Raw genomic sequence first — 14,252 nt, forward strand, 5'->3', positions numbered from 1 at the left:
TATACTGTAAAATAAATAATATTGGTTTAATTTCACTTTCAATTGTATGTTGTCTTTGAGTATTAAAGAAAATGTATTTCAGAATATGGTTTGAGCTACCTATATCAATGAAAAAAACAACAACTATGGCAGCCTGTAAGCTTATTTATTGCTTATTGGAAAAATTAAAAAAACGTTTGTCAGAATCATAGCACCATAAAGGTTACTGCAGCTAAAACAGAGGGCTTTTCCTCTGTTGGCTCCCTAACTATTGTTGACTTTTCTGTCCTTGTGTGCCCCCTGGTGTCAGAGAGTGTTAAAAGTCAAAGACGTCTATCATTGTGGAATGATCTCCTTCAGTTTCCATAATATTTTGATACAAAATTAAGCCAATTATTAAAATAAAATAAAGCTTTCTCAGGATTGACTGTCATCCTGAGCGTTAGCTTTTCTATCAGCCTCCATGAGATAGTCCTGGTCAGCATAGATAAGAAAGCCAGTGAAGGTGCTGTCTGTCCAGAAAGGGTCAAAGAAGAGTCCGTTCTGCTCGGAGTAGAAGATCTGCAGCCACACCTGGTCAGACTGCTGCAAGTGCAGAACAGTGGACCCAGACGCCACATCATGGTTCCCTGTGTTTGCATCAAATGTCTTGATCTTGTACTGTCCATTGTGGACCAGCCCAATGGCAAGGTGCTTATTTGCCAAAGTGATGTCATATGTGAAATAATAGACCCCGGGAATAGCACAGACAAACTTCCCACTGCTGGCGTTGTAGTGATCCCCCTCATTCAGCAGAATCCGGCTGAAGCGGATGGGCAGTCTCTCTTTAGGGTAGCTCTTTGTCACCGCCACAGAGAAGGCGGATCGGGCCGCACTGCCACAGCTACACCCTCCTGGAGCTCCTTGCTGACCAACGTCGCCCGGCTCTCCCTTTTCACCTCGTTTTCCAGCCACCCCTGGTATTCCTCGCAGCCCCTTCAGTCCTCGAGGTCCAGCCTTGCCGATGACACCTTCACGCCCTTTCACGCCTGGCTTGCCTGGGTTCCCTGTCCTCCCCGGATCACCTGAGAAAATGACAACAAAATGCTTATGATTTTATAGCTCAGCATGATAAGCACAAATATCTACAACAAAAGCTAAGTAGAGCTCCCTCATCAGACCGTATAACTCACAGTTTATTATCATATGCTTAGGAGTGCATCAACATGCAATACCCTTTTATTTTGGCGACATTGGCTGCACTTCCTTAATGCTGAGGTGCCAAAGACCCTGCTGATGTTCATCAGATTTTTTTTTTTTTTTTAATAAAAGTTGTAGTAGTGTAGTAGTAGTGTAAGTAAGTGTAAGTCAGAAATGGCCAGTAGATATTGTTATTATCTATCTATCTATCTTATGTTGTATAGGTTATATGTATATGCATTTAGAGAATACATAAAATGTTTGTTGATAAATGTTATTCTACATTATGACCTAACTTACATCTGGGGTCACTAGCATGGATGAATTACTGAACGGGTCTACTGGGCCCATACCCAGAGGCCCAAAGAGTCAGGGGCCCTTCTGGCTTTCAACTACAAAATGTCACTCAAAGGTCAAATTGACACATACCGACCAGCAAGAGACTCAAAATGACCACAAAGAAATCTCAGACAACAACAAAGAGATGCAAAACAGCCGCAAGGAGACCCAAAGATACTCATGACTATGAAAAGGAGCAAAAAATGTACAAAGAATCACAGAGCTACTACAAAAGGATGCAAAACAATAACAAAGGTACCCAAAATGCCCACAAAGACACACAAAATCACCTCAAAGAGATGAAAAGCAACTACAAAAGGATGCAAAAAAATTACAGACAAAAAATGACTACAAAGAGACAGAAAACAACAGATGACTATAAACAACTACAAAAAGGGGAAAAACAACCACAGACACAAAACACCGCAAAGAGACACAAAACCACAGAGAGATGCGTAACGACTACAAAGAGATGCAAAACAACAACAAATAGACGCTAAACAACTGTTAAATTTGTGTCTTGCTCTTATGGAGGTGATGGGGCCTTCTGCATGTTTGTGCCCAGGGGCCCACTGCCTCTTAATCACCGGTCTCATGATCACTGATCACCAGAGAGGTCGAAAACTCTGTCACACATCCTATTAATAGTCAGTGTTAAACTAAAATAACAGAAATCCAAATAGACTTTACAGATTAATATATTTAGGAGGTACAATCTTGTGTTAAAACCACTGTCAACAGCAGTCAGAGATTTAGAGCAAAAATGAAAATGAATTGTATTTAAACATGTTCTACAGCTGGTTTCTCTGACAGCCAAAACAGATTTAATGTGTCTCTGTAGCAGACTACTGAAATGTGCCATTAGTTTAAAATGATCTTTACAAGCAGTTCTCATAAAACTGTGAAAAGTCATTAAGTAGCAATATGATAAGACAAACATAACGTAAGCTGGAGCTGTTAGAGAGGGCCATTAGGGTTGGCAATACAACAGAAGAGTCAACTACCTGCTGCTCCCTTTGAACCCTTCTCTCCATCTTTTCCATCCGGGCCGTCCCTCCCTGGGGGCCCCATAGGGCCCATGGCCCCTGGAGATCCAGGAGCTCCAGGGTTCCCAGCAGGCCCTGCTGGGCCTGGCAGACTGCAGACCAGCTGTGAGGAGTGGATGGTGATGTTGCGGCCTTTCTTGGGCAGGGAATGTGTTTGGGAGAAGACGACAGACAGCAAACACAACATCACACATATCTGAAGCATGATGGTCACTGTGGAACCAAAAGAAGACAATAATTATGTACAACAATAATGTGTTTTAGTTTTGAGTTAGTCGCAATCGGATGATTCAACTTTCTTCTAATAAAAAACATTAAATCTGCTTATAAGACTGAAATGGAAAGTGGTCGCAGAGTACATGCAAACTATTTACAGCAATAAACATGGGGAAAAAAGTTATTATCCTAATGGTGTGGTCAGTTTCATACTATGACTCAGCGCTTAATGAGAAATATGATACATCAATCATGCACGAAAAACTCAAAGCAAAGAATTACAGCATGTTTTTGCACAGGGAGTGTATCGGACATTAAAAAAAAAAAAAAAAAGGGAGCGTAAGAACTCACCAGTTGAGAAATTGTGACCAATGGGCATTTTTCAGCTCTATCCACGTCCCTTTTCTGCACAAGAGTGCACAAACTCTCCTACATGATTTTCCAATAGTCGGGTGAGATAGCATTCTTCAAGAGAAGAGCTGCAGAGAAATGTGCAGCCCAGTGAAACACAGTCCATAACATCCGCCCTGTTTAGCAAGCAGCGTACACTGCCAACACATACTTTCACCCTGATGTCATTAAACTGCAGTCAGTGCAGCAGTGCTGCACAGCCGAAGCGGTGACGCATCACTTGTTCTCAAACTCAAATTGTGGGAAAGTACGATGTTATATAACAGACATGACATGACAGACATGACTGTATAAAAAAAGCCACCTACATTTTATAATTATGGTAAAGTTTCATCTTTGTGTGTTTTAAATATCAGACAGAGCAACATGGTGGTCTGCAGTAAAATGCACTCTGAATATGACCAGATGTGTTTGTGTTTATGGCTGTGATGCAGAGCCGAGAGCAGAGAGACATATAAAAATGCTCCAGCTGCTGGGTGAGGCAGTTCCTTGTGTTCAGAGATCTACTGTATTCACCTATAACTGGAACCATGTGAACAGAAATTACATAACCGGTTGTTGTGTTGCAGGTTTCTATGGGATACTATTAGCAAAAAAAAAAAGAGATATGATCACACAAAAAAAATGTTTCATAACAGACCTGAAAATACTATAATGTAGCCTTGGGATTAGCCTCAACTGTCAAATAATAATAATGAGTTAGAATAATATCTAAATTGTGTGACAGTGGAGAAAAATGTTTTCCATAATTAAAGACAATGATTTCAAAAGCACTACAAGAGAGTTAACTGCTAGATTAGCAGCATCCAGTGCAATTTCAAATGCTGCAGTGATATAAAAAGCACAGAATGCACACACGTATACACTGCAGCTAACAAGCTCTACGCCTTAAAAATCACAGTGAGAATCTTGACTGACAATATTACTAAATTTCTACTTTCTTTTGATCCATGACATACAAAGCTTCCCATTCCACCATTAAAGATGCACTACGCAAGCTTTATAAAAAAGTAGTGACCAGGCACCAGACCATAAGCAGCAGGCATCCAAGAAGAAAAAGTGTTGCTAAAACGCAAATAAAGTGGCAAAATGCCATAACAGATTCACTCTGTTATGGCCTTGGTTGGCTTTTAGTTTTGCTGGCGAGCATGTTCACAAACGGTAACCAACAATCCTGCATAGCATATCGTTAGTGAGCAATGAAGACATATTTCATATGGCTTATGGAATTGCTGTTTTAACATCTGGCCAGGGGACATTTGCTGATGTAAATGTTAATCAATGTGCATAAAATAAACACTTTTTCACAGAGAGAAAGTATTCAGACAAATATACAGAAGTTTATTATAAAAATGATGCATTAATCTATCTAAAAGAAGATCTGTTTATCAAATTACAGCTGAGACTAAGGGTGGCTCCCAATCAAAATAAAACCAACTAATATTTACATTTGTTTCACGTAGCACTGTTTAAAGGTGCAGTTAATGATTCTAGTCCAATACACTTTTTGTCAGACTCAGTGAATATCGCATCATGGTTAATTAGCGGTCAGTGTTGTGTGCATGCTGGGAAAAAAAAGTGTTGTTTATACGCAACCCCGGCTCACAGCGACTAAGACAAAGACAAACACTATTATAGCCAAACCAGTGTCGCTGCTGGTGCACGGTGGGGATTGATGGATGCATAACGATGAAGACAGTGGAAGCAAGAGGAACACCTCTGACCACTGATGGGAGGGCTGTATTTGTTTGGGTGTTAAGGTCAAACATCAGCGTCATCTCCGCAATCACTGATTCCACCTTTCCGTACAAACAAAAGCAGGTATTGTTGTCCTTTGGTGTGCTGACCCGTGGCATCCTAAACAAAAAGTGTTCAACATTAAATTAACAAAACATTGTACACAGTTTCTTCCATGTTTGTAAACAAACAAGTCCTGTTGTAAGTTTACAAGATAAAAGTCCAGTTTTATGAGTCTGAGACGTTTTTTTTCACCGAGCAGCAGCTCTGGTTAGAGTCCGTGAGGAGAGTTTAGGTGATGTCAGCAGGTCACTGTCCAAGGAATGACGCCATGGGATCATCTGGCCGGCAGCGTTTCATGCGGAACGCCTCCATCTCCTCCTCAGTGGGCGCCTTCACTTCCTGCAGGCTGTTGTATGGCCTCTTCCTCTCATCCATCTGCATTATTGCCTCAAAGTGCTTCGCCCGTTTGTCCTCTGCTTCCAGCGCCTGGGAGGAAGCAGCAGGTTGGAGGAAGCAGCAGGTTGGAGGAAGCAGCGGGTTGGAGGTCAGTCACAGAGAAATTGGTCAAACCAGAGATACAGACAGATCAACACAGAACCACTTTCTTCCAACTGAAAGCAGAAAAATGACTTTACCTTCTTCAGCTTCTCTTTCTTCTTCTCGTCGTCGTCTGAATCACTGTCAGAGCCGCGCTTCTTGTTCTTCTTGCTCTTCTTCTTCTTCTTCTTCTCCTTCATCATCTTATCTCGATGCATCTGGAAATTCAAAACAATGACACAGTTAACAGAAAATCTGGGGGCGAGGGGAAAAAAATATTTTCTTTAGATGCATCGCAATTCTCTCTTGGAAGATTTTGTCTCGATGCAGAAAAATCGATACATTTAAAACCCAATTCTCAACATTATGATCGCCTGTAACAATTAGACTGTGCCCTGTGTCCCTGTCAGCTGAAAAAAATTGGATGGTGAAACGCAACAAATGTAAACGTGGTCTAAACTGGACTACTTCTTGACTTTTTTAAGGATGGCTGGGCGTGAGCGATCACAGATAAATACATAAACTATATTTCTAAATAACTATTGTTGTAATTTCATTTTCTAGCCCTGTTTGTGTTGGATTATGTTATTTGACCTTGTCTCGGCTAGATCTCACTTGCAAAAGTGTTACAGATAGCAACTATCAAAACAATATTTTATGTTTTCACCCGGAGTTGCCCCCAGCCAGATCACAATTGACCAAAATAGACAAATAAGTCATCAGTTTATTTTGATTATGGATCAGAACATCACTCTATGTTTTAAAAGTAGCAAGTTGTCACACAGTGAGAAAAAAGAAATGATGTATAGGAACTACTATGATGCATCACAATGCATTGATAATCTTTTTATGCATCGGAGTCCTCTGAATCAGAACCCCACTCTAAGGTGCCTAGAGATTCCCACCCTTAATAGAATCAGACCTACGTTTACTCTAACAATAAAAACACGAATGTGATTTGAGAAACATTCAAATTTTAAATCTCGTCAATGTCACTTACTTCCAGAAGAGACTTGGGCTCTTCTTCCTCCTGCGGCTGTGTCAGTCCCTCTTCAAATGGAACACAGTCTGAGTTGTTCTTCAGGTTGTGAAGGAAACAAAAATAGAATGAAAATCATGAAACTAAAAAGTAAAAATGCATGTAGCTTGTGTATCGGACAGCAATTGAGCGCTTTAAGTGCATCCACTTACTATTCCAATTCCGGTCTCTCCTGTGCAGTAACTCTGTTTGACCATGGAGTGACAACACTTGAATCCCCAGAGGCCGTCCTTCCAGAAGGAGCCCCAGATACACTAAAAACAGAGAATAGTTTTAGAATACAAAATGTGACAAAATAGGTTTTTCCGCAGTGTGTTCAGCAGTCCTCACAGTGTGGTTGTTGATGAGCACGTCCTCCTCATACTTGGAGCGAGCCACGGCCTTCTCGAGCCCCTTCAGCACTGCGCCGTGACGGGAGTACTCCACGTAGTCTTCTGTCTGAGCCAAGAGCAGTTCTCGAGGCGGTGCATCCAAGTGCTCTTCACCGCCATACTGATTGTCACATACAGGAGCACAAACATCATCAGTGAAGTATTCAGTCAGAGTGAACACTTAAGCCACTATGCACCAATGTCGAGCTCAGAGACGTTTCACGCCCTGCTGCTAAAAAGACGTCAGCTGCGTACCTTCTCCAGAATGCCGTCCCTCTGCTTCTCCTTAAAGTCCTCCTTCTTGACCTTGAAGGACCGGTGCAGCAGCTCCAGCTTGGTGGGGTCGGCCTGCAGGTGCACCTCAGAGCCTCTCTCATAGGCCTCCCAGGCAAACACTGTCACAACATGAAGCATTGATTATTATTCACAAGGTACAGTACAAATACTTGCCACATACCTGTTTGAGAGGGAATGTGATTTGTGTGTCTGTCCAAAGTGTGAGTGTTGAGATTTATAAGATTTATTAAAAAACTGTGATTAGTCCTGCCTTTGGTGTCCTGTGCCATTATCTGCCTGGTTATATCAGAACAAGAAGACACGTTTTGGCTAAGAAAATAATTCCCATAACATTTACAGTTGTTGTTTTGTACCTTGCTTGATACTATATACATGCAAACTAACTTTAAGAGTTAGTTAATTTAGCTTTCTCTGCTAGTTACGTAAAGGTGACTTCAGGTAGCGACTGATCAAAGTAATGCTGGATTTGACATTCTAAGTTTAAAAAGCAGTGACGACTAGTAGAAGTAAGCTTTCCTTTCTGATATTGTTCTACTATTCAGTGAAATATTCACTTTATTGATCTTTCTTATATCAGGTATGGTGGACATGTGTCTAAAGCACACAACTTGTCTGGTCTAGACAACGCACACACAGCTGCGATGGAAAGTCCACATTCCTTGAGAACATGCTTTAATTCAAGCACAGGGGATTTAATGTGCTAAGAGAGCTTTACCATCACGGGTGTACCAAGAGGGTTGCAACGGTATGAGATTTCCACAGTACGATAATCGTCTCAGAAAATATCATAGTTTCAAGGTCTACAGTATTACAAAATTATTACGATCATGTACAATGACCCGTAAAGGAATGAAAACAAACGGTTTTTTTGTTTTTTGCTTGAATAGATCCTTCACCATAATTGAACCTTTAATTTTTTTGGAAGTATGTGTATGTAATGCATTAAAATTAAGGTGAGGGGAGCCCAGTAGCACAGCTGGTAGAGTGGGTGCCCCATATACAGAGGCTCCGTCCTCACCGCAGCGGCCGCGGGTTCCACCCCGGCCTTTGGCTGCATGTCATCCCCTCTCTCTTCCTTTCATGCTCAAGCTGCCCTAACAAATAAAGGCAAAAAGCCCCCTAAAAAAATAATAATAAAATGTGAGATTCTCCATCCGGTTGCATTTTCTTTTTCAGTACTGTTGATAAGCAAATGTACACAGTTTTTCATACTACAGTATACTATGAAACTGGTATACCGCTGCAACCCTTTGTACCAGTTTGTACAGTACAGACTATGAGGGACGGTGTCTGCCAAATCATTCTTTGCACTGGGATCAGCATTAATTTACACTATTCTAAAAATGCCAACAGCATGACAAGGTGCTGAGTGCTGCAGGTTTTCTGTCTTTTTCTGCTGACAGCTGAGACACGCACTTTCAGGTGAACGCTGCACTCGCAACGGTCACTTTTTATTGTCACCGGCCTATCACAGTGGAGGAGGGGCTGGACAAATACACAAAGAGCGACTGTCACATTCTAGATGTTCAAATGCAGAACAACAAGAGTGGAGGAGAAATACTGAATGTTCATATATTTATTATCAATATGTGTTTCCTCTTCCACAAAATCTCATGAACCCACGCAGACCAGCGGCTCCGCCCTCTCTCCCTTCATCCACATCAAGTATTCTACCTTGTGCAGACATTTTTGCTGCTGCAGAGATTCCCTATCATAGTAACCAGGTGCAACCAGCTGAAAAAATGCTCCAAAGCACTCTTTAGCGTGTGAGCTGGGCCTTTATTTTGAAAAGTGCCTGGCGTTCTCAGCTGGGTGAAAATGCTTTGGTGGACATGGGGCATAACTTTCTCATTGCTGCAGCAGTAAAAATATGCTTTTAGAAACAAAAAGTCCTAACAGAAGAATAAAATTGCAAAACTGAGAATGAAGTTGGAGAAGAGCTGAAAAACATCTGGATGACTTACACTGTGTTTGAGCCATAGTGATTGTGTCTCCACTATAGCGAGCAAAGTTGTCTCCGGCATACCCCACCCTGTCGAACGAAACGTTTTAAAAATTATTTCAGTGTCAGCCAGGAAGAGTTTTTGAGCCATCAGGACATACAGTAACAAAAAAAACGTACTCGTCTGGATTCATGCCAGTGTTGGAATACGGGTTCTCTCTCATAGCTCGAGTCTTTGGATCATAATATGCTGAATTTGGATCCAAATTCCTCAAATACTGCAAGAAAAACAGACAAGAGAAGTTCAGATGAACGGTCGTCTCTGAGTTAGCAACAGTACCTCACCTGTTATTTGAACACACAGCGTTAAAAGTGGACATTAAAGGCAACCAAACATGGTCTAAGTATCGTCTCAGTTAGCTAAGAGTAAAATAGTAGTTAAGCATGTGCAACAGGCCTGTGTCTCCAGCTGTGTCTCTTACTTTAGCCGTGTCTTCTCTGATACGCAGATTCCTGACAGTGATTCGTCTCTTGGAGTCAAAGTTCTGACCAGGCATGTCGATGTCATCCGCATATTTATCTTCATCCTCGTCCTCACTGTCATGTTCCCGCTCCTGCAGAGGAATGATTCAAAGAATAAATGTTAAGTCCTCTAGACAAGAGACTGACCGTTATCTCTTTAATATAACAACAATGCAACCCGTTGTTGTTATATTGAGTTTGACTGCATACTTACAGTTTGGTCCAGTTTTCCAGAGGCCAACTCATCCTGAAGCTTCTGTGCCTTCAGTGTCCTTTTGGCCTGAGATTCAGCAGCAAACACAAAGTAAGATTCACGAGGTAAACAGGAAGTGGACAGCATGGTTTTGGTTATAAGGACACTTTTTTCGTACTCGCAGAGATCACATGGTCTCACCGAAGTTTGTTTTTATTATTTTTCTCAACAAAAGCGACCAAACTGAACACTCCAGAGTTAAACCAAGCTAATCCTCCTCTGGACTGCTTACCAGATCTACTTTGGCGTACTCTTCCACGATGCGCTGGTGCTCCTCTGGGTCATAGCCGTTCCACCGATCACGCTTCCCATCATAGTCCAAATCGAGATTTATCTGACTGTGTTCATCTGGAGCTATGCCAGTGCCTGTGAACTTCGCCCCAACCTTTCTGGGTCGCTGATGAGACAAAAGTGAAGGTCAGAGGTTCACATTATTTATGACAGATCAAATATTCTCTTCATGCACCGGATTAGAAAAGAGTGGGAGTGCATCTATACGGGCAATCTATATAATCTATAATCTAATCTATATACAGTTTACCTCCAAGCAATCCTTCTTCTTGTGTGTCATGGCGCCGCAATTTTCACAAGCTCCCTTACGAAATTTAGTGGCCACAGGCGTCTATTTAGAGGGAGGAAAAAAATGAGCTCTTAAACTTAAAGTTAATTTGTAACAGCTGCATGAAAGTAAGTTATTGATACCCGCTTACATCTTGCACTCCTCTCTTGTACCACTCTCCTATAGCTGAGTACTGCAACTCCTTTTCAGCCTGTGGTCTCTGATGCTTTAGTGTGGGCCGTTTGGATGGGTCAATGTACCATGGCACTGATGAAATGTACTGTGGGATGTGAGGGTTTATGTCCCTGGAAGAAAGAGGAAAAGGTACAAGTGGGTTACATTAATATCACAACAGAAGCTTGATTTTAAATACATCAGTAAAAGAGAAGTGTTTGTTTAACGTCCTCTGTGTTTGGGAGGAAGTGACCTTTATGATGTTTTTAGGATTATCTCTGCTTCAGCTTGAAGACTATAAATGTGTAAATACAAACTGTGGGAATCAAACTTTACACCAATTACACCATATAGGAAAGGTGGTTAAGATGAGAAAAATGAAATGCAGAGTTGGGTACACACATCTAACCTTTACAGCTGCTGGGTCAAAAAAATCAAACTAAAGGAAGACTCAGACAAAAGATGCGCACCTCGCATTACCAGCTCCCACTAATTTAAAAATGTTTCTGTCTCACAAAGAGCTTTGTCAGACATTGTCAAATCACCATCACAAAGCAAAACAGGCGTTTCATTAGTCACAAACACATTCATCACTCAGGTGATTTTCATCTGCACGTGTGAGAGACGAGAACGATTCTTGTTTGTGTCTTGCAGATGACAAAAACAAGCACTGAAAATTTAAGACAAAGATATGTTAAATTTGGTTATTAATTTCCTCGAATAATGGATTTTGATGGTTATGCATCCATGATTGTTGCATTTTAAAGCATATCCGTGTTGTAGAGAGTGCCGTTTAAATCCAGTAGTTGGCGGTAATGCAACATTTTGACCCTCGAAATCAAATTAATCTCTTCACCTTATTGGGAAACATCCAAGCAGAATGAGTGATAATCAGAAACTGTGGATCACATGATTCTTCGGTGTCTGAAATATGTAAGTGAAAGACAGTTGCTGAAAATGAACTGGAAATTAAGGGAACTAAAACAATGCATCTTAAAAGAGCATTTTCTAATTGCTCTGGAGCATCAGTTTTAAAGCATCCTTAAAATACTGGACTCGTGCCAAGGACACTGCAACATGGCAGTTAATGGCAATAATGTATTTTGCATTTGTATGTCATCTTCTACATGCCAGTGTCAGGATGTATCTTAGCTGGAATTTTAATTATTCTTGTTTTTATGGTTCACTCACAGCATATTTTAACATACTATGTGTTTTTGTCTGTAACTTATGCTGCTGCCTGAGTTGGCCATGGCACTCTCGAATAAGATATTTTTCATCTCAAGAGGGTTTTTTTTACTGGTTAAATAAAGAAAAAATAAATAAATGAAAATTTTGGATGCCAATTAGTGTTTGAGTTTAGGTTTTGGGTGTAAAAGTGGATGACAAACTGATGTAAATAAAGTAAAGTATATGTTAGATTATAAAGCCACAGGAATTCTGTACTGTTCGCTTATTCTGCCTTACCTAAGTGACGGTGTGGAGGTGTGGGGAAACATGTAAACAACTCACACACGACCATCGTTTATTTTACAGAAATGAGCAGCACGAATTATACATAAAGTGGATTCAAGAGAACACACGAATGGACTTTTTAAGAAGTCAGGATTACTAGAACTTATAGATCTAGTAAATTTACAGACTTTGTTAGTTATATTCAGGGCAAAAAGCGGAGGATTACCAGAAAATATACAAAAGTTGTTGGTTTGTAGTTCAGTAGATGAGGATCATAGGAGTAAATCTAATTTACTACTACTTTGAGGAAAATGCGTATTTCAGTATGTGTCGTGTCAAACTATGGAATTCTTACAACCTAAAGGTTAATATCAATATATTTCAGCTCGAAAAGATGTATGAAATAATTAGACAATATGAAGCTGGCAGGTAATGTTTTTCTGACAGGTGGTGAGTTACTGTATTTGCCTTTTGATTCTTCTTTCTTTCTTATTTCTCTCCAAGTACTGACAACTGGGTAACTGACGGACAGACCTTTTTTTTTTTTTACCTTGTTGATTTATTTTAGAGAAAGGGGCTGGCAAGAGAAAATTTCTTTCTGGGGAAAAAAATGAATACAATGCTGCAAATGACTAGTGGTTTGATTTTAAGCTGCTTGTTTCCATGAGCGGGATAAAAGTGAAAAGTCAACTCTCTTTGTGCAGACATAAACTTACTTCCCCTCCTCGTCCACCTCAGCCGGAGCGTTACCCAGCTTCCTCTGCTCCTCCAGCTCCTTCTTCTTCCTCCAGTCCTCTCGGGTCATCTTCTTGGGCTCATCCAGGCCCACGATCCCCTCCGAGCCTGCGCTCACCTTCGTCTCCTCGGCCATGTTTACTTCACTGCAGAGCAGCCGCGAGACACAGCGGGGAGTTACAATAGAAATATATCTGCTCTGAATGTACTCCTTTATACTTCACTACGTCGTTTTGCAACCGCTCACCCAACCTGTTAGAGCATTTTATTCACAAATAACGCTAAAAGAGTCAAATCTGGAGCTACGTCACTCTCGCGTTAACGTTGGCTAAGCAAAAGTTAGCTGTTTGTGACTTGAACGTGGAAGAAATATTTGTATTTCTTATAAATCGATTTGGTCATGACTTGCTTACCTTTTTAAAATCCGGCGAAATACACAGCGGTTGATATTTCCTTATTTTTTTCCCCCTATATCGCTGTTTCTGAGCTCCTCCGTAATGTTTTGGCTGGCTAACACATGAGAGTCGCCATTTTACGTCAACTGCAGCTACGTCGCGTCATTTCTTCTTCTGCGGTGTTAAATAAAATCAGCGTGATGTCGCTGCTGGAAAGAGCGAAGTCTAGTGGAGACACCACGAACCACAACAACAAGGCGGAATAAAAACAGCTTTTTATTCAAGGACTGATTATCTTAATTAGTCCTTGAATGAGTTGTATAATGTCATGTCTAAATCTCCTGCACTTTGATTAGTTTTCCTTGTCGTCCATGGTTTATTTTCTGTCATATCGTCGCCCACCTAAATGTTGTTTTCTTTTATTTCATTCCACTATTTCATTTCATTTGACTGGAGATAAATATGTTCATATGTTTCTGGCTTGTAATGTTTCATATGTAAGCTGCTGTTCCTAGCTGGACTGAATACTAAATTTTTCAAATAAAATAAAATAAAATTTTTTTTCATGCAGACAACAAACAAGCCGTAGCAACACCCCACATATGCTATAGATTGAAGCAACATTTTTGTGTGCATTTATTTACCATCCATGATTTTATTAGTCTAATTGTATTTTTCTTTTTTCTTTCTTTTTTCTTTTCACTGGCTGTCCTTTAGTCAGTTTGTATTATTATTAAAACCACAAATATTATTGACTTAAACACTTGCCCAAACTATTTCCTCACAGCTGCGTCCCTACAATAACCACTCACATCTCCTCCATGCATCCAGGGTTCATCTCTCTGTTTCAGTTTTCTTTATATTTTTTACTGGTGCCCACCCCTACTCTCCTTTCTGAAGGTCATCTCTGTGTCTTTATTGTTGAGTATTTTTTAAAAGCTAAGCTAGACAGAAAAAAATCAGATTTCTTTTCTTCTTTTTTTTAAAAGCTCATTTTAACATCATTTTCCTGTCAGCATTTCCTAATTTCTTGTAATCTGCATGACATCTCTTGCCAAGTTGT

At 40.5% G+C, this 14,252-nt stretch overlaps 2 protein-coding genes across 2 annotated transcripts; both read right to left on the reverse strand.

Annotated features, from left to right (window-relative positions):
* Positions 1-128: 128 nt before the first annotated feature.
* On the reverse strand, positions 129-3,310 carry c1qtnf2 (C1q and TNF related 2). The gene is made up of 3 exons (XM_042493573.2): positions 3,111-3,310; positions 2,502-2,756; positions 129-1,043 (listed from the first exon to the last, which is right to left on the reverse strand). The coding sequence occupies exons 1-3, from the start codon at positions 3,136-3,138 to the stop codon at positions 397-399; spliced, it is 930 nt and encodes a 309-aa protein (XP_042349507.1). The 5' UTR covers positions 3,139-3,310; the 3' UTR covers positions 129-396.
* Positions 3,311-4,490: 1,180 nt separating this feature from the next.
* On the reverse strand, positions 4,491-13,368 carry slu7 (SLU7 homolog, splicing factor). The gene is made up of 15 exons (XM_042493119.2): positions 13,208-13,368; positions 12,776-12,940; positions 10,582-10,735; positions 10,413-10,493; positions 10,104-10,268; positions 9,833-9,898; positions 9,579-9,710; positions 9,277-9,374; positions 9,119-9,186; positions 7,113-7,252; positions 6,817-6,978; positions 6,639-6,740; positions 6,448-6,525; positions 5,546-5,665; positions 4,491-5,396 (listed from the first exon to the last, which is right to left on the reverse strand). Exons 2-15 carry the CDS (start codon positions 12,928-12,930, stop codon positions 5,217-5,219), a joined length of 1,701 nt encoding a protein of 566 aa, XP_042349053.1. The 5' UTR covers positions 12,931-12,940; positions 13,208-13,368; the 3' UTR covers positions 4,491-5,216.
* Between the last annotated feature and the right edge of the window lie 884 nt (positions 13,369-14,252).

Source organism: Plectropomus leopardus, chromosome 8, assembly GCF_026936395.1.
Source record: "Plectropomus leopardus strain MGB_pleo_1.0 chromosome 8, ASM2693639v1, whole genome shotgun sequence".
In the NCBI taxonomy this organism is placed as follows: domain Eukaryota; kingdom Metazoa; phylum Chordata; class Actinopteri; order Perciformes; family Serranidae; genus Plectropomus; species Plectropomus leopardus.

Excerpts from the sequence above, each read along its gene's own strand:
- c1qtnf2 (XM_042493573.2), bottom strand. The coding sequence starts at position 3,138 with ATGCCCATTGGTCACAATTTCTCAACTG. Across the intron at positions 2,757-3,110 it reads TGGTCACAATTTCTCAACTG|TGACCATCATGCTTCAGATA; the intron begins GTGAGTTCTTAC and ends TTGGTTCCACAG. Across the intron at positions 1,044-2,501 it reads GGGTTCAAAGGGAGCAGCAG|GTGATCCGGGGAGGACAGGG; the intron begins GTAGTTGACTCT and ends TCATTTTCTCAG.
- slu7 (XM_042493119.2), bottom strand. The coding sequence starts at position 12,930 with ATGGCCGAGGAGACGAAGGTGAGCGCAGGCTCGGAGGGGATCGTGGGC. Across the intron at positions 9,899-10,103 it reads AGTACGCCAAAGTAGATCTG|GCCAAAAGGACACTGAAGGC; the intron begins GTAAGCAGTCCA and ends GCTGAATCTCAG. Across the intron at positions 9,711-9,832 it reads CTGGAAAACTGGACCAAACT|GAGCGGGAACATGACAGTGA; the intron begins GTAAGTATGCAG and ends ATTCCTCTGCAG.